Genomic DNA, 26,822 nt, shown 5'->3' on the forward strand with positions numbered 1-26,822 from the left:
GTTATTGCTTCTATTATCTTGCAGAATGTTGGTCATTTTCTTAGACTACAAGGGACAGTCTCTTTGAAAAGACTTTATGCACCCAGACTTATTTTACTATCAGAAAAGCATTGCTCTTAACGATAGTGCCTGCTTTGTTACCAATTAGAAAGAATCTCAGAGCAGTGAAACTGCACCTCAGCTACCATACATGTTGTGTTGGATACACTACTGGGTTGTTGCTTGTGGGCTTCTAGCTCTGGAATCTTGTTTATTCTGGACCATGCAAGCACCGTTGTTTATGACGATGCTCAGTGTAAGAGACAGTGCTGTGGGAACTTTGGAGGCAAAAAGGTTAGTGCTTCAGAAAATGTAGATTTCATTTACAAAAAGTTATTACAAGCAGAAATATTAGTGAATTTATGCTTTTTTTTTTAATTGCACAGTCAATGTTAATCTAAAATAGTTCAAAGTGTGAAGTGTTGGAACTAAGTGCCCCTTCTGCAAATGATTTAATATTACTGAAAACAGAACTCATTCTATAAATATGTGAGGGAAGCAAGCTCTCATTAAAAAGCCAAATTCAAAAATATCTCAAACAAATAGGGAACAAACATTTTAATTTTGATGCACAGCATCCTAAGGATGCATATCAAAAATTGTGCGTCCATTTGTAGCATAGTGCGTTGTGCTCTGTAGGGTTACATGGGGTCTTTTTTGAAGTTTAATACATAGGATTTTCACGTTATGTTCACACAAGGCTGCTTATATTGCCTATGAAAAAATGTTTTCCTAGCAATTCATCTGTGTGTAGTAGTGAAGCCGACCTTAAAGTGGCTTGGTGTAACTCAGTCAAGCCCACCATGAAGAACTACGTAAAGAACTACAAAGTACTGTAATGTTAGCTTTCCCACATTGCTTCCGTGTATTGCGGCAAAACCTATCTTGTCGGCATGCTGAAGTGTTGTTGTGTTATGTAAGTTTTCTTGGCATATTGTGGAGTGCCAAACACAACAGAAACAAAACAAAGAAACCAGCACTTTTAACTGCAATCAGCTGGTTCCAACCACAAAAATCTGGTCAACTCCACCTGGTTGCCTGAAATAAAGTGTGACAGAGACGATTCAACAATGAATGCTACGGACTATAGTGCGATTCTCCGATATTGAGTTTAAGACAATTCTTTCAAGTTTTGTAATGATGTAAGAGTTAAAGCCACTGTGGTTTACACTTTGCTGAGCAGTGTTCTATTCCTGAGCTCCTGTGGCTTTATGTTGTTGCTGCTTGGATCTGTATCTGTGGGGTGGAATTTTCTTTTGGGTTCACTAACCGAGCTGTAACTTTGGCAGGAAATTGTGACACCTGTGATAGCATTCTTTCTACTTTATCACAGCAAACTGCCAGTATTGCAGAAGGCCCACTGTCAATAAGTTGCTTCGACTGGACCTGTAGTAAAGATAAAACATGCATTGTTTGCCTGATGCACCACTCGTTGCGCTATTAATGAGTGAGGTAATGATTTATCAGTGTCCTAGAGTTTTGTTATCTGGCACCATCCTTTTGCTTGTTGATTCATGTGAAGATCCTATTAGCAGCAACGTGGACCTTACGAACAGCAACACTTGGTGCACTGGCAGTGCCTTAAGTGTCCTCGTCCACACGAAGTGCTGTTATGCCTGCAGTGTACCCACAGCATCCAGGCAGTGTTTAAACGTATCATGATTCCGCTAAATGTCCCCAGGCCAGAACAAGATCCACTTTGTGCCCGGCATGGTGGGTCCGTTCCTTGAGATGACCATGATTCCGGAGGGGGAGCTGCGCAAGGCCACCATCCCCATCTTCTTTGACATGATGCAATGCGAGTTCTACTCGCCGCGCAAGGCGGTCTCGTTCCACCAAGATGACTGTTATGTGCACAACCTGGAGATCAAGGGGAACTTTCAGGAGGTGCGTTCCCCCCATTACAGTTGTTGTGATCTGCCTGTGCCCATCTCTGGTGTTATTGTGAGGGGACTGTTCATTTATGAGTGCACTGTGAGGTGCACTAGGACAGCACCTTCATTGAGGTTGTGCAAATAGTTACAAAATTCAAAAACGAGAAAGGTAGGCAGTGTTTATTATCGATAAGCTCATCAAGGGCTACTGATTACTTCTTGAGGACTCAGTTGAAAACTTGCACGTAAAATATGCAGATTTCTCGGAATGGAGTGCCTAGGGTACTTTGTGGGAATGCCTGCCACAGATGACGGCAAAAGCTGCTTTTTAGTTTGGCTATCTGTAGCCCAAAAATATTTTTCTGGCATTTATACTATTGTTGTGCCGTCTACTTTTAAATGCCTTTTAAATCGAAGTGCACACAAGGTGATCTGAAAAACCAAACCTAATCAAATTTGAATCTAATGAAGGACTTGCCACATAGTTTCAGAACAATAAAAAATAAAACGCACAAACTTAATTCAAAACTAATATTCGTTAATATACTTTCAGGGCAGCCATGGAAAGTTCTCAGAATGAACTTTACATCAGAGTTTACCTTCAATTTTCGTTTCTATTCTTTTGACTCAATTTGGCCTTTCTTTTTGTTGTTTTTATGCTTTGGTTTAATTTAACACGTATTAATTTCAGCAAGTTTCATAAAACCGTACAGATCAGTCATTTTATTTGCCATTGTATTGAAATCATAATTGCTCTGCTGTAAGACAAAGCAGGACAAGAAGCAGTGAACACAAGTTCAGAGCAACAACTGACATCTACTGAAAACGACAAAGCTAAATGGGTCACCCGCACCATTTCCTTGCCAAATCCTCTTAAATGACTGTGCCAACATTATTGCAGTACCATCACAAAAGCGAGTCTAAGCTTTTGACTGAGATAAATCCTTTTTGGTGTTTTTCTTTTGTTTTTGTGTGCTGTCTCTGCCATCTTTATGATGTCACAAAAAATATTGTAGGGATCCCCAGGCCTATACTTTTTTAAGGCAGAAAAATTATTTTTAGTGGCTCAACTGTCTCAACGTGCCAAATTGTAATTATTCCCGGACAACCTCAGTTAAAATAACACCGTTAAACTTGTGAAAAAGTCCTCCCCAGAGGCAGCTTTCATTCCTTATGTCATGGCAAAAAGGTAAAATGTCCGTGTGCTGAGATTTCAATGCATGTTAAAGATCCCCACCTGGTCAAAATTAATCCAGAGCCCTGCATTGTGGCACACCTCATAGCCCGGGTGTAGTTTAGGCACGTAAAACAACTAAAATTTGAATTCCAGCCTGATGCAATTTTTCGTTTTAACAGAAACATTTTTTTTTTAGTACAGGCCTTAGTTTAGAATGGCAGCTCAGCTTTTTTTGCTTTTTTTTCGTAAATAAAAATGTTCCACTGGGAAGTCTCTCTTAAAGTCTCTCTTAACTTTGTGAATTTTGGCCATTCGTTGGAAGGGCGGGGCAGAAATATTGGAGTTCATTGTTTTGTGTGGAAGCAAAGGTTGGTTTAAATGTCTCAATTTCCCTTTTTTCGTCGCAGTTCGAGAATGAAATGATCACAAAGCTGGACGTTCTAGTCGAAGGTGGCCGAGGAGACCAACAGTACCAGGACTTCCTTCAGCAAATGTGCGTTTACCCTTGGCGGGCACCGCACCTTCATTTTAACTGCAGTGGCGGCTTTTGCTGCCAGCGCACTGCTTACGAGTGTTGATTTTGCACCTTTTCAGCCTGTATGACCTGTGCGAGAACCACGCTGCCCTTCACGATGCGGGGATCAAGTTCATCCAGACAGTTGTGCGGCTGATGAAGCGTCTCCTGGAGTACCGCACCATCATCACCGACGAGAACAAGGAGAACCGCATGAGCTGCACGGTGAACCTGCTGGTGAGTGGGGGGTGGGCACAGTGCTGCTGGTGGGGGAAGGGGGGGTAATGCCCGGGTAACCCTCCCCTCGTTCCTCCCTCCTCGTTCCTGGACAGGAGTTCTACCACGAGATCAACCGTCAGGAGATGTACATCCGGTACCTGCACAAGCTGTGTGACCTGCACCTGGAGTGCGACAACTACATCGAGGCGGCCTTCACGCTGCAGCTGCACGCCAAGCTGCTGCGCTGGTCGGACGAGGGCCTGCCCAGCCTGCTGCGCAGCGCCAAGTACCCACAGTGTGAGACGCAGCGTGAGCTCAAGGAGCGCCTCTACCACGACATCCTGGACCACTTCGACAAGGGAAAGCTCTGGGAGGCCGGCGTCACCCTGGCCAAGGAGCTGCTCGCCCAGTACGAGTGCGAGACCTTCGACTACGCCCGGCTGAGCAGCCTGCACGCCCGCGTGGCCACTTTCTATGAGAACATCATGCGCCAGCTGCGCCCAGAGCCCGAGTACTTCCGCGTCGCCTATTACGGACGAAACTTCCCCGCCTTTCTGCAGAACAAGGCGAGTAAATTTTTTAAGTTTCTTACAAGCCTTTATTCGTGGACATTTGCATTGTCAGTATTATGAAAATTTTCAGTTCGCCGCAAGGCACCACCATGCTAAGCACGTTGCCTGCTAGTCACCACCAATCTATCGGAATGAGCGAGGCCTCTTCCAGGTCTCCGCGATCCCCAAAATGGGGACTGGACAGCTGGACGGGTGGCACCACCGCTCGGCACTCCCCTCGTTACTGGAACGGGCCGCTGCATTTGAGTGCGCATTCTTCTGTTGGGTTTGTCATGTTTGCTTTGGTGCTTTTAACATTTAGGTGTTGTCGTGAGCTCATATGCCCGCTAAAGCTAAGTCTAGGCAGTTGGGTTGCGTTTCTGGATGCAGTAACAGCTACGTAAACTAGTTGGACGCTTCTAAGGTGGGGTATGCAAACCTCATTGGTATGCACAGTTCTGCTTTTTGCTGCCCTGTACGCCTTGTGCAACCCGTTTGGAGTAACAGCAAACGTATTAATTTCTAACCGGTTTGAAATATTTCTACCCATTTTGGTCACAGCGGTTTCGGGCACAGGCACTTGCGTACAACTTCTATTACCGTGTGGTCGTGGAAATGTTGCAGCAGTTTACAACTTTTTTTTTCTGTAAGCTTGATGCCTTCAATTTCCGAAAAGTGACAGCATAGGAGCTTGCGATTGTTTGTAGTGGTCATTTCATTGAGGGTCGATGTAATTCAACCATCCAACAGCTCAAGCTACAAGCCCTTTTCCGCCACCTCCCATTTCCCCTCCTGTTTGAAATAAAGGCTAGCACCGATAGACTGCTAAGCTGTTAGAAAATGTGACAAGGTGTGTAAATTAACATCAACATTTGGTTTTTAATGCGCAAACATTCTGTGCCAAGTACATCAGTGCGAACCGTCTAATGCCGTGTCAAGACATTTAATCGTTATAAAAGTGGAAATGTAAAACACTGCAAGAAGAGGTGGAGTAGACATTTATCTGAGCGGGAGGGTATTGGGAAGAAAAAAAATATAATAAGCAAAACAAGTCGCCCAGTTGGGCTACTGATAGTAAAATTAGCAACCACCGGCTGTTGCAGGTAGCTAGAAATAAAATTAAAAAGGTATACTGAAAATGCAGCAAACGAACCTAATCGTGGGCTTTCATGTGTCTATCTAAAAACAAAAAAAAAAAAGAAGAAAAAACAACGAACGGGCAAAATCAAAGACGGACGAAATTCCAGCACCCTGACGGGAATAACTAAAAAAAAGTAGCTGTCTGGGTTGAGAAATTCATGCCGCCGAGCAAACGCTCGGTAGGTGAAACAAACGGGAACATGGAATAAGAATTTTTATGCGTTAATAGACAATTCTCAAAATTTCTGCAAATTTTTTTTTTATGGTGGGGTTTTCACTTGCACCTACAACTAGTGGTAACGGTTTCAGTGCAGCGCAAGTGATGCTGTTTCAGTTTATTCAAGCGTAGGTGGTAGAAACATCTGGTAAAACATAACCACAGCATTGGGATATGAAACTAATGGCAGCTGTTAGGCACCGTCTTGTCTCTGTTCTCGTTCAGCCATGCAGTAATTGTTTTTTCGAAGGGCACGAACCAAGTAGCCAGCAACCCAGTCTTAGTAAAGGCATAAAGCATTGCTTTTCCACATGGCGCTATGACTTTCTAATGTCATGCGGTATTTATTTTGCTAACGCATCACAGTGGCTTTTGTAAATGTATTGCCGTAAAATTAACCGTGTTTCTATCGTAAACAATGGTGGTATGTAGCATAGTTTCTTGAGCACAGCTTTTTGTCGGGGCTAATCTGGGAAAGTACCCCCAACTAAATTTTCTGTTTGTGTATGACACTGTTTCTTCATCAACTGCGAGTTCCAGCACCGCAGCATGCGTGGATTGGCTGCCTACACCTGCTTTGCATGAGCATTTCACTGCAAGATATTCCTCGATGTGCCCAGCAGCATGCAGGCAACAATACGGCATGAAAAATGTGCTGTGTGTATTACAACGAATACGTGATAAATGAACTTGCACTTCCAGCTCGACATTGACGCTTGGCACATTTAGCATCGTTTTCGGTTGTGTAAATCATACACATGGCATGCCTCGTAAAGGTGGTCTCTACTCAAGGTTCACCGATCCCAAAAAGGTCCTTGTAGTTATCCTAGCTTTGCTCGCCGCACCAGCTGAACGATGGAAAGACGTGCATACGAACGCTGCGCTGACCGCCATTGGCATTCCACTGACGAGCAGTTTGCCACGAGTGGCGCTGTTCGCCGAAACGGCAGCTCCACCCAGTGCAATGCAATTGCCGCCCGGTCCCTATAGGGACCGGGCGGCCGTTGTATGGCACCACCGTCGTTTCAGCGAACAGCGCCACCCGTGGCGAACCGCTCGTCAGTGGAATGCCGGTGGCGGTCAGCGCAGCGTAGTTGTGCATGGCTTCCTGTCGTTTTTCTGCGGTACAGCTTGCAAAGCGTACGTAACCCCACGTTCGTTTTTGAGATCGGTAAATCTTGAGCGCGGATGTGACGTTTACGAGGCATGCCATGTGTGTTATTTACGCCCATACTCAGTATTTACAAATAGCAGACGACGCTCAATGCGCCAAGCTGGAAGTCAAGCTGGAAGTGAAAGTTCGTTGCTTCGTGCAATTTTTTCTTGCCTGCATGCAGTTTCGTGAATCGAGGAGTATATTGCCGCTAAATGCTCCCACAAAGCCGGTGTGTGCAACCGATCTAGGAATGCTGCGGCGCTGGCCTTTGTCAGTTGATGACGATACGGCGTCGACGTCGTGCACAGGCGAAAGACAAAGTTGGGCTGTGTCTTCGAAGATTTACCTCAAAACAAAAATTGTGACGGATGACGCTTCCGTAACTTCATTACCTACGGCTGAAACGTGTTTAATTTCACAGAAATGCTCTTACTACAGTCATCGGGAATCGTTGATGGAATAAATACCGCATGACAGTAGAACGTTATTGCTTGTCGTGGAGAAGCATTGCTTCACAAGAATTGTAATGGTTGCTGGCTAGTTGGTAAATGGTTTTTCAAAAACCAATTCCTGCGTGGCTGAAGGACGAAAGACAGGAGCAACATGGCAGAATCGCAGTATGCCGATTCCTGAGGTATCAAGAATGCCCAACCAACGATGAGGCCGTGTGCCAGCCGTTGCTGCGCGGAAACGAAACCAAACCTGGTTTATCTCGGCCATCGTCCAATCACCGCGCACCTCGAATACGCGTCACTGCTGCTAGTGGTTGCGGCCATAGAGTTTCTTACAATATACACGAGAGATGAAAGGAGGGTGCCCGAAACCTGTACTCAGCTTCACAACTGAATGACCAGTGCGGTCGGTTTACAAGCTGCCACCTACGCTTGAAAAATCATGCACACCTCTGTCTAACGACGATAATGGTTTATCGCAAAGCGCTATCGTATGGGTTTCCTTGGTTGCCTTCTGGATTTAAACTTTGACTAGTTAAGTGTCGAATTTGACCAGCACGCAGTTTGGTCTTTTGATCGCAGTGTCTTTGACTTTGACCATTTCCCATTCGATTTCGCACGAAGAAAGCTTTGTGTTCAAGCATCATAATCATTAGACGGAGGGCTAGATGATTTTGCTGTTTAATTTTGAACTTCCATGCCCCCTCTCCAAATCTAAACTTTTTTCAGCGTGTCGGAAATGTATCTGTGGTGGAGGACTCAGGCTCATCCACTCATATTTGAGGCAACTAATCGCGCGTTTTTGGTGTCTTCACCAGGCATTACACGATATTTTGAGGTACTCTATAAAGAATACTTCAGCATTAAAAAACACCGGCTGACGTTAACACTGCCACATTTTTTAACTATCGCTGCCAGCCTTTATTCTACGCAGGGGGTAAAACGGGAAGAGGAGGAGGGGTGGTTTGTAGCTTGGGCGGTTGAGTTGGTGAATAACTTGATCACCACAAAAAATGACCACCACAAACGTGGGATTTCCACTTCGGCTTTCAGGCATTTCAGGCCCCCATGCTGTCACAGTGTCGCTCACCAAAACCGAAGGTACAAAGCTCACGGTTACAGAAAGTGTAACCGCAACATTTCTACGGCTACACGGTAATTCATCTCGTATGCAGGTGGCGGTGAAGATAATTTAAAGTGGTAAAAATAAATTCTAATATTGCTAATAGTTTTATTCCTACTCAGATCGTGCGGAGCCAGGCGCAGAGCGCTGCAAAAAGCGCTCATGTCAATGTGGCCCTTCCCCAACCTTACAAGCACCCAATAAGTTTGCGTAGCTGTTAGTGCATTTAAGAAGAAAATAATACTAATAATAGTAGTTTTATTCGTACTGAAAACGAGTGAAGCCAAGCGCAGATCGCTGCAAAAAGCGCTCATGCCATTGCAGCCGATACCCAACTTTAGACGCGTCCGACAAGTTTACGTAGTCATTACTGCATCTAAGAACCCAATACATCTGTCTAGGCTTCGTTTCATCTCACATGTCTGCTCACAACGCCACCAAAACATACAAAGCACCGAAGCAAACACGACAAAAACAACGGGAGGCTGTGTAGTCCAATGCACCGGCTCATTCCACTGACGAGGGGAGCGCCGAGTGGTGGCGCCACCCGTCCAGCTGCCCGGTCCCTATATGTAGGCGTAAAATGATCTCGTGATATGTGCAATTTTTTTGTTCACAGCTCTTTTCTTCTGAAACTTTTTCTTTCAACTTTCACTGAAATTTCTTCTCAAGAGAATTGCATTGCCCTCCTTGGTTTTCTGTTTCCCTGTGACGTCGAACTACTGTTTTCTAGTCTAAGTGACGCATTTGAATTTGTTTTATTTGTTGTTGAACCTTGGGTAAGCTTCATCGAATGAGCTTATTTTCCTCTGGTGCGAGATTAGCATGACGGCGAAGGAATTTCTCACGCTGAATGTAGACAGGGACTTGCTTATTCATTTTTCTATGTCATGGGCATTTTTGCAATTGGAAGCTTGTGCCTACTTACCTGATACTTCTCGTGTCTGCCTGTTTTAAGAAATTACAGGCTCAGAAATTAATCTCACATTTGGTACAAATAGTCTGCAAAGGAGTCTACATTGGATCTGCAAAGTGCGTTTTCAACCATCAGAGTTGATTTCTCCACTTGGTGGGGTTTGTAAGCGATATGTCACACGTCAGAGTTTCGTCCTTAGGAACATAACAGATGCTTGGCTGCCAAGCAATGAAGAATTTGTTCTCAGTTCCCAAAGTTTATTTTTCCAATGCCTGGTTGCAGAACAATGGGGTATGTTCATAAGCGATATGTCACACCTCAGAGTGTAGTGGATGCTTGGCTGCCAGATAACGAAGAAATGAACTTTTCTTCTCAATAGTACGTATTCCTGAGCGCAGTGGTCTGAGAGATTAATTGTTTAAATCTGTAGTCGTGTAACTTCTTAGTGCTGGCATATTGATGCCCCGAGTGCTGGGCATTGCAGGTGTTTGTGTACAGGGGAAAAGAGTACGAGCGGCTGAGCGACTTCAGCACCCGGCTGCTGAACCAGTTCCCCAACGCCATGCTGCTGACCAAGCTGACCATTCCGGGCAAGGACGTCACCGAGTCGCAGTCCCAGTACCTGCAGATCAACAAGGTGGACCCTGTGATGAACAACCCGCAGCGCTTCCAGAACAAGCCTGTGCATGAGCAGATCCTCAAGTACTACAGGGTGAGCCTGCTGCTGGATGCTGAACAAACCAAGTGGGCAGGAGTGGCAAGCACTTGCATGTTGCTGCTATAGTTCATCACGATAAGCCATTGAGTTTTAACAACAACAAACAAAATCTATCATATTTGTAGTGTGCTGCCTCCAGCTTAGACAAGCAGCATAGAAATTGAGAGAAAAACATTGTTTTGTGAGGTGGGTTCGCAAATGTTAATTTGATATCATAAAGTTGCAATTATTAGAGTGGAACCCTGATTCGCTTCTTACGACAGATCACCTTGGTCCCTCCAAATTCCCTGTAAAAACAATGTACTCTTTTGTTAGCCGTCCTACCCATTCAAAATAGTACAATTTGAACGACAATGTCAGTATTGTGTTCAAGGCATTTCCAAGACAGGTAAAGCCATTTGGGGGTCAGCTCAGGAAATGCCCTTTCAGAACCAGTTTTGTTTTTTCATTTGTGTCACAAAATTGTGATTTCTGATGCAAATTGGTATCACCTGAGTGCATGTGAAAATTGGACAAAATTATCGCGTGACACTGCTTCTCAAAAAAAAAAAAAAAAAACGGGCTTGCTACTCAGATAAGTCGCCGGAAGTATTTAAGAAGTTAGGCATGTAGCTGTGTTCTGGCCTGTTTATCATTTATCCGCGCTGTTCTTTGAGTTCATTAGATGTGATTCCGTGGCGTGCAACTGAAACAAGGGCTGACATGGCACGCATGCTTGCAGGTGAACGAGGTGAGCAAGTTCACGTACTCGCGACCCCTGCGGCGAGGTGAGAAGGACTCGGACAGTGACATTGGCAACATCTGGCTCGAGCGAACCACCTTGGAGACGGCCTACATGCTGCCGGGCATCCTGCGCTGGTTCGCCGTCATCAAGACCCACACGGTGGAAGTGAGCCCGCTGCAGAACGCCATCGAGACAATGGAGGCCACCAACACCAAGATCCGGGACACCGTGCTCCAGTACAGGGCCGACCCGAGCCTGCCCCTGAACCCGCTCAGCATGCTGCTGGGGGGCATTGTGGACGCTGCTGTCAACGGGGGAATCGGCAACTACGAGAAGGTAACATTAGCCCTCTGATGAAGCGGCAGCTGAGCTCGGCTTGAAAAGTAGAGGAGAGCCAGCACTTGCGTCACTGGGATCAGTCGGACGTTAGCAGTAATACCGTTTTGTGTGTAGTTCTCAGGTTTCATTTCCTGTAGGGCTTGATATGGTTCTTCTGCATACCCTAACCTTTCAGTAATAAAGTTTTAAGGGCAATTTTGGAAAAAAAAAAAAGTTAATCTTTTCATATTCTTCTATGATACATATCTGCTTGTTTATCTACTGACTTGCTAGCTAAAGGTGAGCTGTAGCTTACTGAGGAGAAGGCAGAATATTTTGTAGCAAGGTGGCGAGTTGGGCTAGTTGGTGCACCTGCACCTTGGGGTACAGCGCGAAATAACAGGTACACAAAGAAGGAAGGGAACAGGACAAGCGCCGTCTTTCAACTCGTTTTAATGGAGAGATGTCTTAGCTACATATACATGCACAGAATCGCCCTCCCCCACACCACGTGCCCACGGCAGCCAATGACATACTTAATACCACCGAAACACTCCACAGTTGACAACACACCCTTCTTGCCACTGGAACACCTTATTGCAGCGACCGTTCCAAAAAAACATTATTTCTCATGCAATACAACTGATGATTCACTAAAGGGGATCATCTAGGCTACTGTTGATTACTGATGTTAAAAAAGAGAGAAAACGGTGCCACTTTGGTGATATGCAACCTGCCAATTGTTAAAAAAGAAATTCAAAGATTTGAAGCGGATGGCTTAGTCTGGGTGGCCGGCCATGCAGTTGCATTTCCCTTCTTTGTTAATATTGGGTGAAAACCACCAGATGGTTACGAAGGGAACTTTTTCTGCCATCCCGGTTATAAAAAATTACTGGATAACTCTTGTGGCACTTCAGTATTGTTGTAAATGGGTTAGACTGTATTTGGACCAGCTGTATGATTAGCACCATTCCCTTATGAACAAAAAAATGCAAATGGCAGTTTCATGAACCTTCAAATCAGCACTAAAAAATATCCGAGTATATGGGGCAACGAAAGGCATGAAAATTAGCGTGATTCGTAAACCCTCCTCAGCAAACCTTCATGGCATGGTGTTATCACCCCCCTTTCCACTTGCTCACGGCTTTGTTTCCCAGTACTAACAAGTCATAAATTTTGCTTTTGAAAAGCACTTGTGCCGCGCATGTATTTGCACGCACCCACAAGTATTTTCAATATGGATTCCAAAAAGGGCATGTCATGCCTAATATATTGGTAAAAAAAAAAAGAGTTGATACTAAAAGCAAAGCAAGTGCATGATTACAAATGCAAGTGCATAATAAAAAATGTGCATGGTCAAGAAAGCTTTATCTTGGGGACTAGAAGTGCAAAGCTAGACAAATTCATTGTTTTTCTTATTTCCCGTATGAAAAAAAAAAAAAGAGAGAACCATTACATATCATTCAATCAGAAAACCGGGGGCTGGCGGACTATGACAATACGAAGCTGTGCTTTCTTATATAGAAAGCGTTTACTGGGACAGCTTGAGCGCCACCACGTTATCAGGATGCAAAAAGAGAAGCCGGAGAGTGGAGTTGGCCTGATGCCAAGTAGGAGATAAGAGTCGCTGCTCAGAAGCACCTTGTTCTTGCCGTTTAGCTGCACGTCACTGGAGCAGGGTGGGAAAGCCTGCCGCCCACAGCAGAGAGTGCCAATGCATGTTTTTGAAATTCAAAATACTATTTCAAAAATTTATTCAGAATATTTTAGTAGTGCTATTCGATTCATAGCTGAATTGAATATTGTGTTATTCACATGGGTATTATATTCTCACTGCCCTAGGAGTCGTGTATTGTTATACTACTATTGAGCCATGTGTGAAATCGATTTTCTGATGGTTGACTAAATGAAGCAATGTCCTACATGAATTTGTTTTCAGGCATTCTTCACTCCTGAATTCCTAGAGGCAAACAGATCGGAGTCTGATGGGATCAGCAGGCTGAAAGAGCTGATTGCGTGTCAGGTAAGATGGGAATTCTTCCGAAATATTTTGTGTCTCTGAATATGTAGCGAGGTACTTTAAAAGGCACTCTACCAAGTTGGCTATTTGGGTAGGTTAGAGTATCATGAATACAAGTTTACCACTCACAGCAGCAGAAGTTGCTTTTAAACTTAAAAAATGCCAAAAGCATAAAAACAGGTGTTGACGCAGCATACACTTTCCCGCACTACAATTTCTGACTTCACAAATCGCAAATGCGTGGCGAAATGGGATTGGTGGAGCTCGCCTAAGTGTTTTTTTTCTGATACACACTAAGGCAGCAGGGACACGTAAATTTAAGCAGGAACTTTTGCTGGTCATGCATTTTTTTTAAATAAACAAACCTCAGCTTGTGAACTTTATGACTGAAATAAGAGCGTCATCGTGGACAGCAGGTTTTGTTTCAGTTTTGGTGTTGTTGAAATACCTCACCTTGTGGAACAAGTGCAGAGAAGGTGCATGTGTGTGGACGTGAGAGTCTCCGCGTGGGGGTCCGCAAAACTTTTTCCAAGGAAGGGCACACGTCCATAGGTTCTAGCATTTATATGTATGTGTGTAGTACAACAGCCAGCAGCTGAAGTCAGAGATTAGTAACGCAGTGGGGTGGTTACCAGAACGTGGCGGCCACAAACTCGCACATGTACTTTCTACGCATCCTGCCTGACAGCTGCTAGCACTTGCTTGGAAGCTTGAGGTTCACATACAGTTGGCTTCCGATTTTTGCGACACAAGTGAAACCTGATGAGAACAGGCTTTCAGGAAGGCAGCAGCGATCGATTGAAGTCGGGCACCGGCTTGCTCTAGGCAGTTTGTGGCGGGTGCTTGAATGTAATGGAAAAATGAAATGGGAATGGCAGGGAGAAATGCCAGCCTAAATTATTTATTTCTTGGCAAAAAGAACATTGTTGGCTGTTACACAAAAGTGGAGAGAGTACGAAAAATTGGTGTAGCTTGCACTAGTGATGCTAGGCTGGAGAAACAGCAGCCCTCGGCACCCCTGGCGACCCCTCTCCCCTCGTATGGGCCCCGCTGTTGCATCATTGTCATCAGCAGCAGCCCGCTAGGTCCACTGCAGGACGAAGGCCTCTCCCATCGACCTCCAACCGCTTTTGTCCCGTGCTGCTCGAGCCCATTCTTTGCCTCTGAAATTCCTTATTTCATCCCTTCATCGAGTAATCGGCCTGCCCCTTCTTCTAGACCAGTCTTGCAGTGCCCGCTCTGTCACCCTGGTAGTCCACCGGTTGTCATTTCGCCTAAGTCCATTTCTTTTTCGTTACTATTTGAACTATGATATCTTCTACTCTAGTTTGTTCGCTGATCCAGGAAGCTCGTTTCCTGTGTCTAAGTGTTACTCCGATCATTATTTGTTCCATGGCTGTTGAGCCAAGTTAAGTTTGCTTTCAAGTTGCTTAGTAAGGCACCATATTTCCGCTCCATATGTCATCACTTCACATTTATTCCCGAACGTGCCGCTGAAAGTTCTTCATGACTGGCAGGCCCGGATTGTTTCGTCCGCAGGCTTTCACATCTTTCCCAAAGTGGACCATGTTAGCATGCGCTAGAACCCACGGCCAAGTCTGAAGCCAACACCCATGCTACTAACCCAGAGGAAAAGCTGTGCGCCTGCAGTGCGATGATAGCTCAATTGGATAGACACCGGTTTCATGACATGAGGGACCCAGGTTCAATTCTGACCACAGGAAGCAATTTTTTTTTTCCCTTCCAATTGGCTGCACATGTTATTGTTTTCCCCCACTGCTAACCTCATACTCCTCAGGCCTTTGGGGTGGCCCAGTGGTTAGGTTGCCAGTGTCACGATGTAAAGGTCCCGCGTTTGATTCCTGGGACCTCCCGAAACCACAATTTTTCTTGTGGCTTCGAGGTTTTTGGGTACGCCGGACGAATTTGTGTCGGCCTAAGCAGCTCTGCTGTTAAAAGGACAAAAGCCAGCGTGTCATGCCTTCTGCGTAACCGTGCAGATAACATCTGGGAGAACATGCTGCCAGCCTTTTTCATGTTGCAACCACATGTTGCTGTGGTCTGATGTGGTAGAAATCTGGACTTACAGCCTTTTATATTTTTAATTGAAGAGGTTAACCAACAAATATGATAAAATGGTTAGCGAATCACCACTTCTGACAATTTTTACGTGTGCAGGTTCACGGATGTTTGCACTGAATTTTTGTTTTTCTTGCAGATACCAATTTTGGAAGCCGGCATAGAAATTCACAGAGACAAAGCCCCTGAGAGCCTTCAGCCGTATCACTCGCACATGCAAGAGAAATATCTAAAGCTCAAGGCTCACATTGAAGAAACCTATGGCAAAGCAGTAAGCAGGCTTTTTGCGGCTTGTTTAAACCCTGCTACTATCTTCGATCAATTAGTTGGAAGTATGTATTTGTATGTTTTGGATTGCCTTTGATCTGTTGCATGGTCACATAACTTGCTCTTGTATTTGGACAGCAACTTTATACACGGAGGGCAAGGAGGCTGGTTTCTCTGTATGGCTGGCTTTAGATGAGTGTCTAGGCTGGTTGCACACAAACCACTGCTTGCTGGAATAGTTTTACCTATAAAGTAATTTATTGGCTACTTATCAAGAATTCGTAGCGTGCATATTATGTATGAGCTGATTTGACATTGCTAATGCTGAACTGACAGAAAAATACATTACAATATTGTGCCAATAATTATTTTAATGAACTTAGTAGAAAAAGCCAAGGTAAGCATTGTGGGCTGACGTACGGGATAGCAGAGGACCCCGGCTAGCTTCGCTAGAGAACGCTACGCGCCGTACACTAGCCCTGCGGAATCCGAAGACTCACGCACGGGTTCGGGTACTCACATGCGGTAGACAGGCTCCAGCAATCCAAAATGAGGCTTTATTGCCTGGCAGATACAGGGCATATACCAGACAACACGACTATCGCTCGCGGGGAGACAGTGGCTCCTGTCGCTCGCTCAAGCCGCTGGACTCAGACCTGTCGTCACGGCCGCGGGAGCAGGGGAGGCATCCCGTGGCGACCGATCAGGGCAGAATCTCTCGGCAGAGTCCGTGGAGCCAACTGGGTTCACCGTCATCGGGGCATTCAGCGTAGGCACTGCCGAGCCAGCCGACTCCGACCAAATCGCCCAGTCGACTCCCCGGCGGAGCGCCCGTTCGTCCCGCAGGTCAGCTCGGAGGGGAGAGGAGATCTTCCCCAGGTCGGGGAGAGGGTGGCGCGAAGGAAGGTGGCAAACTGGTCCTCCTTCCCCCGCGCCCTAGTGCACACGTTCGCGGCGAGCCGGTTCGGCGCGCACACGGGGTCACGAAGAGGTCACGACTGACGTGACGCGCCGGCTGCCCAAAATGGCGGCTCCCAGCTCGCAAAAACATGTGCAGGCGAGGCATAGGGAAACAAGGGTCCCCACAAGCATAAAGTGATTTAATTAATGATACAGCAAATAACAGTGTATATTCAAACATACTCTGTGTTATAGTGAAGATAAAATAAAAAGCAGTAAGTTTTGTTTGCTACAATCCAGAAAAATGGGGTCTTTCGAAGCACAAGCATGATGAATGCACTGAGAAGTTTGAGTCATAACGAAGTCGAATATTTCTCTAGTTTCGTGCATTCTTTCCCTTTCAAATTCGCGCACTCTAGTTGTACCAAATTTTTATAACCAATAACAGGCAATAAAATCGTTGTAATGAGTGGTTTTATTTTGCTAAAGAAACCATGGTGAAGTTGACCATACCAAACTTTTGCATCGTTGTATCTAATATGCCGTTTGAATAGGTATTGTTGGCGTTGGGGTTTGTCTGTATGGTTGGGAATCCATTCGGTATATTTATCGTCGCGAGCCTGTCGTCGGCAAAATTGTCTGCAAAACCCACATATGAAAAGACACCTTATCGCAAACACACTATGTAAAGCTTCCGGCATTGTGTAGCCATAAGAATACGAAGGCCTGCCACATTTGCAGTTGTTGCTTATTGGTTGGCTCATGCACATGCAATTTCATTAGCGGGGACTAGGAATAACGAAAATTTGAACTTGGCTGTTGCATCCAGTCATGAAAATAGAGAACCATAGAAGCTCAACTAAACATGAGTTCTCATAGAACCAACCTTGTTTGTCACCCAAATATTTCTGCTTTCAGGAGGTTTTGAGAACTGGAGAACATAAGACAAAAGAGTTGTTTGTCGCCACCTAATTGAGCCTTTTTTTTGGGGGGGCTTCTTTGATAAGACGCACAAACCACTTAGATTTCCTGATTTTTATTATCGTAATTTACGAGAATCTCACTTTAAAAGATAGATGAAAGGAAAGTATCGTCACAGAACCACGTCGTATTGTGTGAGTTTAACATTCGTGAAGGAATTGATCACTGGTTTCATCTTTTCATTGACCAGGTGTACATCTAACATCACACACCCCATTCATTTCTTCTCTCTTTTTCTTTTTAACTGGAGATTCCCGGCCGCGGCGGCCACTTTTCTGATGGAGGCGAAAAGCAAGAACACCCGTGTGTGCGAGATTTCGGCGCACGTTAAAGATCCCCAGGTGGTCAAAATTAACCCGGAGCCCTCCACTACAGCGCGCCTCATCGCCTGAATTGCGTCAGCGCGTTAAACCCTACAATCAATCAATCTTTTCAACTGGACACAAAAAAGTTGGGAGATCCAGTGAACTTGAAGTAAAGGACCATGTTGAACCGAGCATTCAATTTTTACAGTGCTACAGGTTCCGAAATTTGCCTGCACTGCAACATGGAAAGAATTGTAATTCTAGCTGGGAAGTGTCATGCATATGCTGTTGCGCAAGAAGATTAAAAATGCACTTGTTAAGAGTCAAACATTCTAGGCACTTCTGAAGCATTAGGGGAAAGAATAGAAGCCAAATAAAACAAATTTTGCAACATGGCCGGATATCTCCAACTTTTTTTATTTCTGACATCCCAAACGTTGGAGTTTTTAGTTTCTGAACATATCGATGTTTGGATTGTTTTGGCTCAATTTGAAGTGTGAAAATTCTTTTAGGGGTGAGTACTTATTATGTTTTAACAGAATTTATTTAAAAATCTCAGTCATTCTGACAGGTTTGAGTGTCCTGATTTGCCAGAGGTATTTCCTCGTGTATTCATTAAAACACTAAAAATTTGTGCTGTTGTGCTCAATCAAAACAGCAAGTTGCAGCTATAGGGAGAGTGGCATTTAAAAATTGTGCCTCAGTAAAAAAAATTGGCTCCATTTCAAGCTTGTAGGTGGGACTGCGAAGCTGTAAACGACACCCGCAGTGATTGCCCATGCTACGTCATTTGAATTCACGCATGCGGTTTTAGAAAGAGTGAAACCGGAGGCGACCGAGCGCAACAGCGATGGCAGAAAGAAACAGCGATGGCAGAAAGAAAGCGGAGAGGAGTGTCTCGCGAAGTATGAGGAGGAGGGCGGCACGCACGGCTATTGTATTCTCTTTCACTGCCTCCCCCTCACTCTTGTTTCATGCATTACCGTCACCCCTCCCCAGACGCTGTTACGTCCGCCGCTAATCCAAACGGCATAAACAGTGTTATCGTACATTACGCTGTGTGCACTTTAACACGAGGGCCTTGAACGAGCACAGGTGGTAGACCCGCCGCTGTGCTTGTTTGAGTGCACTGTCTGTCTTCCCGTCTACTCGTGTGGGGCTTAGCTTATTCGGTAAGACACCGGGCTGTCGCTTCGTTACGGGTCCAGGTTCTATTCCTGGCGGGGCCAGTAATTTGTTTTATTTGTTCACGGGAGTTTTCTATTGACACCGACGGTCACAACAGATCTCTTGGGTGGTAAAGGTATACTGCTTGGCAGTCAAAAGTGGTGCAGTACTGTCCCAGCTTGAACAATGCTAAACAAAGCAAACTCTCTAAGACTGTTTGTAACCATCAGCAAACACATGCTGTAGCAATGCTTTGGCTGAAACCATACGGCCACCAGGGGACTTTTAAAATGAACGAAGTTGTCATAGTCTGTGTCAGGGGGAAGTCGAAGCGCAGGAGCAGCTACGGAATTCCCAATATGGTTTTATGGGTCGCTCACATGCCTGAGATGTGACCAGGCATTGTGGTTACGTGGTTGCCCTTTAGGTACTTTCAGCACTGCCCCTGGAACACCTAATTATGGCGACACACTGTGCAAGGCACTGTGTACCCAAGGTACAAAGTAAATGGTTCTTAGATTGAATGCTTTTGTCCATGGAAGTTTGCCGACTGATGCTTGTCCTTTTCACCCCTCCCCCAGGCCCCTCCTCCAGAGCTCAATGAACACCCTATCCTTATCAGGCGGTACAAGGTTATGCCCCCGCTTACTCCAGCCTCACGAACAGAGCGTACTGACAGCTCTGTCTTTGCACCAGACAGGTAAGAAGGGCCCAAACAGGGCAGGTTTCTGATTTTGCTGCTGATGTTCACATGCCCCAGACTAGCTATGTCATTCGCACTTTGTCTTTCTTTTTTTCTATTTTTAATGCTATGCTTAAGCATTCTTTGGTGAATCCTCCAGGAATCTGTCTGCCGTTCCACAATGCGTGACACGGTGCGCTTCAAAGGTAGACATAGGCCGTATGGGTTATTTAACAAAAGGCCCTAGGGTCTGTATGGCAAACATATGTAGAGGTGTATGCGAAGAGACGAGCCCCTGAAAACAATGCTTATGGGCTATCAGACAATTAATTTCGCAGTCTGAAATACCTACAATTTTTAAATGCAGAGCATTTCTTTAACTCACAATGTCACCCGGCATTGTCGGCGTGCCTCGGCGTCCGCAACAGCCGTTCCAGGTGCGCCCTCTCCCCCACTCCTCCTCTCTCGCATCACGCTACCCTCCTCGCTCTCAACAACAGGTCCGCACCCCTCCCCCTACACTATATAAAAAAATAATACTTACCGGCGCCTGGTTTCGATCCCACGACCCTACAGGCGGAACGCAAGGTACATGGTGCTCTACCCACTGCGCCACAAAGCCGACACAGAATGGAAGGCTACGAACGCGCCTTATATCCTTGACTCATTCAAACTACGTCAAGAAGCTGCTGATACAACGCATTCACCACCTGTGGGCGGAACACGGGGTACATGGTGCTCTTCCCACTGCGCCACAAAACTGACACAGAATGAAAGGCTACGAACGCGCCTTATATCCTTGACTCATTCAAACTACGTCAAGAAGCTGCTGATACAACGCATTCACTACCACCAACTCCCCAAACATTAAACGTTAACGCAATACACCCACCCCCTGTGCGACGCATTTACTCGAGTCCCCCTCGCGGGGAGATGGGCCCTTTTTTTTTTTAATTCTGCCAGTGATGTACTGCATGTAAGAATTTGCAGGAATATGTAGTGCTTATTAGGAAACATAAATTTTGTCTGGTATTGTACACTAAAACCTTGTCATGGTTTTAAAAAGGCATGATGTACGAGGAACAAAGTGTTTTCCAGGCAAGCATGCAGTTTCGAGGCACTTCATTTAAAAAGGCAAAGTATAGCAAGAAAAGTGGCTAGTTGGCGTTTATTCTGAAAGGTTGCACTAAATAGTTATCGTTTTATATTGCATTATAGTAGTTCAGGGTTATTGAGAGTGTTTTTATCGCTTAGTTTGCTTATTTTATTCAATCAAACTTTGTGCTTGGCACAGTGTTACCTGACGTCTTGATTTTAAAAAACCCTTCAAGCTGGTTTTACCATATGTTTCCAAGTACTATATTTTTCCACTTTTGTGCCGAATTCAAAGGCAAGTTCTGGAATCAAAACATAATTTTGTTCTACTGATGCGTCTCGGTTCTCAAGATTCTTTATCGAATAAGCTATCTGGCCTTTCTTTCTTGCTTACAATTAGGTTTCTGTTGGTGAAAGAACTTGTAAGGCATAGACAGTCGCAGATTTTCTCAGATACTGATAACACAAAGGTCACCTATTGCCTGGTGACCTTTGCCTGGTCACCTATTTCCTGGTGTGTAAAGAGCAGCGCTTCACAGCATAAACCTGCTCAAATTTGGGGGGAATTTACTTGGTGGGACTTTCAAACGGGCATCACAGCTCGCAACCATACTGAAATGTAGCGCTGCGTATCAAGATGTATTAAAGGAGCCATGAAGAGAAAATGCAAGTTGGTTTTATTCGAAAGATTTCGTGTTTTATAGTGCCCCCAGCGCTTGGCCGGATACAAACGATGCTTTATTCACTGAGAAATTAAACAATTTAGGTTAAAATTTTGATTTTCCCGCTAAATCGTTTGTGTTCGGGGTCTGCAATGACATCACAGGAACCGACCGCTCTGCAGCCTAGAATACCTTCATTCACGCATCCGCCGTACAGGGTCGAGACAAGTATACGCTGGCGCCGCCATTTTGGGTCGCTCGCTCGCCGCCGAAGCAAGTCATTGTGTCAAAACCGCTCTAAAATTATCGCCGCAAAGCGGTTTACTAAAGAATTTTGAATCATATTGCCTGTTTCGCGTTGCTAGGTCTCGTGGGAAACGAAAAGAACAACGCAATGAGCACGTTGGCCCAATCGCGGCGGCACGGGACCGTTGAAAGGTTGTCTCCACCCTGTATAGCGGTGTTGGTTTGTTCCCGCGTTTCTTTACGTTTCCCGAACATAGATGGCGCCACCATACCGTGGCAAGCGTTTGGTTTGTTTTTGCCCGTATTTAAACGTGGCTTATTTTTGTTCTGGGAGAAAATATTCGTTCCCTGAAACAGTGCTCGCTCGATAAATGTGGTCACGTAAGACACCGTTGCTTGCGTCAATCGGCCAGTGTCGTCTGAGACAACCCCAAGCCCCGTAGTGCTGTGCAGCTAAATCAAGCATGCTGTGCGCAGTACGAACAGCAGTACGCATCAGTACTTCTATGTTTACATGTGCTTTCGTAACTTCCACTGTTTGTCCCATCATTCTTATTCCTTTGTAAAGAATGCGCCCTAAATTTACGCGCAAATCGCTCGTTCGGCTAGTTAGTAAGCTCTACCTAATTTGCGTCTGCTTCTGCCGGCCTCCGCCAATCGCAGAGCTGAGCTCATGTGACATCATAGGTTCAGTTGCGGGAAATGAGCTGGTGGGTCGCATGGCCATTTCCTTTTTTCATAATTATGTAGCTTATTTGACCGAAGTTTACGTTAAAAGTGGTGTCAGTATGATTCTAACGAGGCAATCTTTTGAGTGAACCAAACTTGTGTTTTCTCTTCATGGCTCCTTTAAGCATTAAAGCAACCAGTTTGGCCGGCAGGCTGCCTAGTCTAGTCGCCCAGTTATTTTTATGAAAGGGAATGTTTTTTGCCAGCAGGGAAGAAGATTGCAATATGGAAAAGCGTCTTTATGTTGCGTGCCCAGTAAAACGGTGCTTTGCCTTCTTGGGAATAGGGGGCTGCAATTATGAAAGGCCCCCTTCTTTACACACAGACAGACAGCCACATGGTACACATGGTACACATCCGCATGGTACGCAGCTTTCGCTGCATGCACTAGGAATAGTAATAGCAGAGTAGCATCATCTGATGGGACCTTTGGCTTGCTGCTGCCAAAAGGAGGCATTAAGAGCATTTCAAATTTTCGGCTGTTTGAATAGAAATTTGTCATGCGGGGATAGTGCAACCTGTAGTCTAGATGCCAAAACACTTGATTCAGGCAGCTGCTCTGCTCAAGCTAAAAGGCGGGCAGTCAAGCACATCCAAGTTTTGCATAAACAGATCACTATGCATCAAGTGGGCACAGTTGTGACCAATGTAGCATGCACACCCGCTTTTATCATTTTTTGGGGCGTAAAGATTGGGTGTCAAGTGAATAAAGTGTAAGCATATAGCTGCAAACTTAAAAAAAAAAGAAAAGAGGATAGCCTTTTCAAGACACCTGTTATTACAACATACTACTTTAAAACACATATGCCAGCCTTCTTCAAACTCGAGGTTTAGTTTTACTCGAGATGCCTGATAGAGTTTCTTGTGTGTGTGACATCTAAGAGGATACTAAAGATGGGTGAGCGCAGCAGTGTGAGTGCCACCAGCACCTTTTGTAGCACGCTCCGATGACGATACCTAAGGGCATAAGTGTGCCATATTTAGGAAGGATGAATTTCTGCGAGCACGCAGCCATAACTTCAATCAACAGGTGACATTTCATTATCATTTTCTTGGTTGTCTTTTTTGTTGTGTGGAAGTGTAGCCACATGCTGGAGTGGTGGTGGCAGCGCAGTGTGTGTGATGTGAACATTACTTCCCTCCATCCACCGACAGCAGCTTCAGCCCGGCAGTAGGTGACACCATGACCTCACTTATTCGCTGTGTCTGCCACATACTCGCACACAGGCCCAAACATGCAAGCTCACAGCTATATAACATAGTGCTCGTCACAGTGCTTGATACCTGCTGGCACATTTCTTGTTGAGAAGTTTGTTGACTATAACATTTCTGCCTAGATGCATAAGTGTCGTTCACGGGGCAGGGGAGCTGGCATTATTATGTGCACTTTTAACAAAAAACTGTGCTGCCTTAAACTTCACTAACACATTTCTTGCCCCCGACCCTCCCCCTCTTTTTGTTTATAGCAGTAACAAAAAGACGGCCTCTGTGTCCAGGTATTGCTCATTTACCTCTTTCTTTTTTTGGCAGAATCCAGTGTTCTCTGTGCAAGACCACTCTCAGATGTGACTTTATGTAGTGGGTATTGGGTAGTGTTTTTAAACATCTATCCAGTAATGCGAAGGCAATCATGCAAGGCTTGCTATGCAGTTTGCATGCATAAGCAGTTGACCCAGAATTTTTAAGTTAGCTTTGATGCTGTAGCTGAGGTAAAGCTGAGCATCTACAGGAGTTTAGCTGGTAGAAACGGTGGGTGATGTCTAGGTGACATAAGCTGCTGCACGCAATTTGAAAAGGCCAGTGTGTTTAGATTGTTCACTTGGCCCATGCAAGTTTCACGTATTGTGACTTGAGGATACCTACTGTTATGCTTTTGCAGATGTGATTGCACTGCTAAAGTGTTGCTGAGTGTTGTGGTGCTTGTGCATGAAGATAAAACTTTAAGCTTCGTAATACTGACATAAGCTATGGTTAATGGAAAACTTATTGATTTCAAAAGTGTGCAACGTGGTATGTACAGCATGGCACAAAAGTTAGTAACTGGCCACAACATTTGTCACTACAGTTATGTGTTCTGACGCCAGATCTTAGGCTCTATGCCAGATGGTACATAATGTATTTATATACCTGCAGCAGGAATATTGTTCGCAATAATTGTTTGCACCTGACAATGATGTCTGTGTATTTAGAAGTCAAACAGTTTCTCCAGATCACCTTTTAACCAGTGCAAATGGGATTTTATTCTGTTGCATGGTTGTTGTTTGATTGTAGGGTTTAACGTGCCGACTCAATGCAGGCAATGAAGCGCGCCGTAGTGGAAGGCTACGGATTAATTTTGACCACCTGGGGATCTTTTACGTGCGCCGAAATCTCGTACACACGGGCGTTTTTGCTTTTCGCCTCCATCAGAAAAGTGTTGCGTAGTTGTAAACAATTAGTATGTGAACACTTAATGGTAACTATTTTCCTGAAATATATTTTCATATATTTAGGTGCCCTGGTCTTGCAAATTCAGTAGGTGATATCGAAATATCTAGATCGCTTTTTAGGGGTTTGTTGCCATTGTAACTTGTAAAAGTATTCTTCACATGTATCGAAAGTGTCAAACTTGCTGAAGCTTGCAAACAAAGCTTCTGGGCCTCTTTTATTCAGTAGTTTCCTTGTTTTGCTCAAGTGATACGGGATGTTTAAATAAAACAGTAGTGCAGGAGTAGTGGAATTGTGTAGTGTGTTGCATTTTATGTGGTACTGGGGGGGGGAGAGAACCTTTTGAGATGTAGCTGATACGACGGAGCGCCAGATGGCAAATCAGGTGAGGGTGGGGAGGGGAGCTTTGCAGGATCTGGCCAAGTGTGAAGATGGGGGGCAATGCTAACTGGACGCGATCAATCCTCCGTTCTTGTCTTCCATCTAACCCCATTTGAGGTCAAAACTGGCGTGTCGGCCTTCAGAAGGGAAGCGACAGAGGGAGGGCGGGAAAGTTATGACAGTGTGCTTGGGGCCGCACAATAGTGCCCCGCGGGCCGCAGGTTGCTGACCCCTGACCTAGAGTAATAATGCAAGCATGTGCCAGTCTAACAATCTTAATGCTACATGAACTACATGAAAGAGGCCATAAATTGGTGCCTGGTGCCTTAAAATGGGTACTCTAAAGCTACCAGAGGTTCCATGAAGACAACATACAACCTTGTTTCATTCTGAAGATCTGGCAGCTCATACCTCACTACAAAATTTGTTTAATGGGAAACATTGCTGCCATCACTCAGGACTTAGTGTTTAAAGAGGTGGATTTTGAATTACCTGCTTATTCTGCTATAATAATGCCTTGTTAGATACTTGGGGGAATAGTCAGAAACAGGCAGTGAAGAAAATGAAACTTTTGAGTCACTTATCAAAGCTAGTAAAGCCTAGTAGGGCATATCAGTGTGTCACGTAGGCGTAGCCATCGGCTTTGTTCTTGCTTTAGGCATTGAAAGTAACTAGAATTGGGTGACCTAAGCTCACCTGAACCCCCAGTTCCTTATGATAAAAACGGCTTGCGAGATTTGTTCGTAATCATAATTGTTTCGATTACAAAAGCTTTCACACTGTTACAAGAGCCACTCAAGAGATGCGCGGCATCCCCGCTGCTTGTTATGCTGCTGGTAGTGTTCACGTCTCGTTCCGGTTTGTTTCCCCACGTTATTGCACTGCAGCCATTTGGTAATCACCGTATCACCACACTGCAATGTCAGTTTAAATTTTAAACACAGCAGCTTCCAGTCAGTTAATTTGGTTGGCATTGGCCAGTCGTGCAAGTTGTATGCATTATGCACAAGTGTGGGGAAGTAGTTGGTGAATCAACGCTCTTTCTCCTGTTTTCCTCATTAGACGACTTATTTGAATAAATTAGCATTCAAATTGACACGAGCATTGGCATGAGAGGCTGCAGTCTTTCAATTTCAGTAAAGACGACTCCATGCTGGTAGTTCATTGCAACAGTCAACGTGTTTGTGTTTGGTTGCACACTTTATTATTCATTTAGACCAGCCAGCTATTTCTTCGTGAGCTTCCATGTTGGCATGTGCCAGCCATGCAAGCACTTCACTGTTGCTGCCTGGGCCTTTTTCAGCTTGCCAAGTGTGCCTGGGAAGCCCCAGAACGCACCTAGGCCACTGATGCCGTCTTTCGTGAAGCAGAACTCGGTTGTCTCGCCCCTCAAGGGGGGCAAGAAAAGCCGCGACAGCACGGGGCTCACCCTGCGGCGCAACTCGGCCGCATCGCTCAGCTCCCAGCACGAGGAGAAGTCGCAGTCGCAGTGGTACGACCTGCCGCTGGCCACGGACAAAGGCGGCTCGGAGGCACCCATCATTGAGCTGAATGAACAGGCAAGCGTGGGCCCACTGTCACCGCCACTGCATGCCCTGTTTTCACGAACTTCCTCCGAGCTTCATGCAGATATGAACAAGGGTGAACTTTTTGCAGTGCATTGGTTGCGACATTCTAGTCAAGAGTTTTCTTATTGTCTTTAAAAACACTTTTTCAAAACATGAGTTACACAAAGGGGCTAAC

The 26,822-nt window shown here is 45.2% G+C and overlaps 1 protein-coding gene across 1 annotated transcript in view; it reads left to right on the forward strand.

The window, feature by feature from the left end:
- Positions 1-26,822, forward strand: part of Mbc (dedicator of cytokinesis protein myoblast city) — a 76,681-nt gene that overhangs the window by 39,198 nt on the left and 10,661 nt on the right. Inside the window, exons 30-40 of the mRNA XM_077687573.1 lie at positions 1,721-1,926; positions 3,498-3,583; positions 3,685-3,841; positions 3,937-4,389; positions 9,863-10,090; positions 10,818-11,156; positions 13,078-13,161; positions 15,377-15,508; positions 19,439-19,557; positions 23,738-23,767; positions 26,383-26,638. Of these exons, the coding sequence (XP_077543699.1) occupies positions 1,721-1,926; positions 3,498-3,583; positions 3,685-3,841; positions 3,937-4,389; positions 9,863-10,090; positions 10,818-11,156; positions 13,078-13,161; positions 15,377-15,508; positions 19,439-19,557; positions 23,738-23,767; positions 26,383-26,638 (2,090 nt within the window). The remainder of the gene's footprint in view (positions 1-1,720; positions 1,927-3,497; positions 3,584-3,684; positions 3,842-3,936; positions 4,390-9,862; positions 10,091-10,817; positions 11,157-13,077; positions 13,162-15,376; positions 15,509-19,438; positions 19,558-23,737; positions 23,768-26,382; positions 26,639-26,822) is intronic.

The sequence above is a fragment of the Haemaphysalis longicornis genome, unplaced genomic scaffold, assembly GCF_048455015.1.
Source record: "Haemaphysalis longicornis isolate Haplotype H1 unplaced genomic scaffold, Haemaphysalis longicornis Haplotype H1 scaffold_1, whole genome shotgun sequence".
In the NCBI taxonomy this organism is placed as follows: domain Eukaryota; kingdom Metazoa; phylum Arthropoda; class Arachnida; order Ixodida; family Ixodidae; genus Haemaphysalis; species Haemaphysalis longicornis.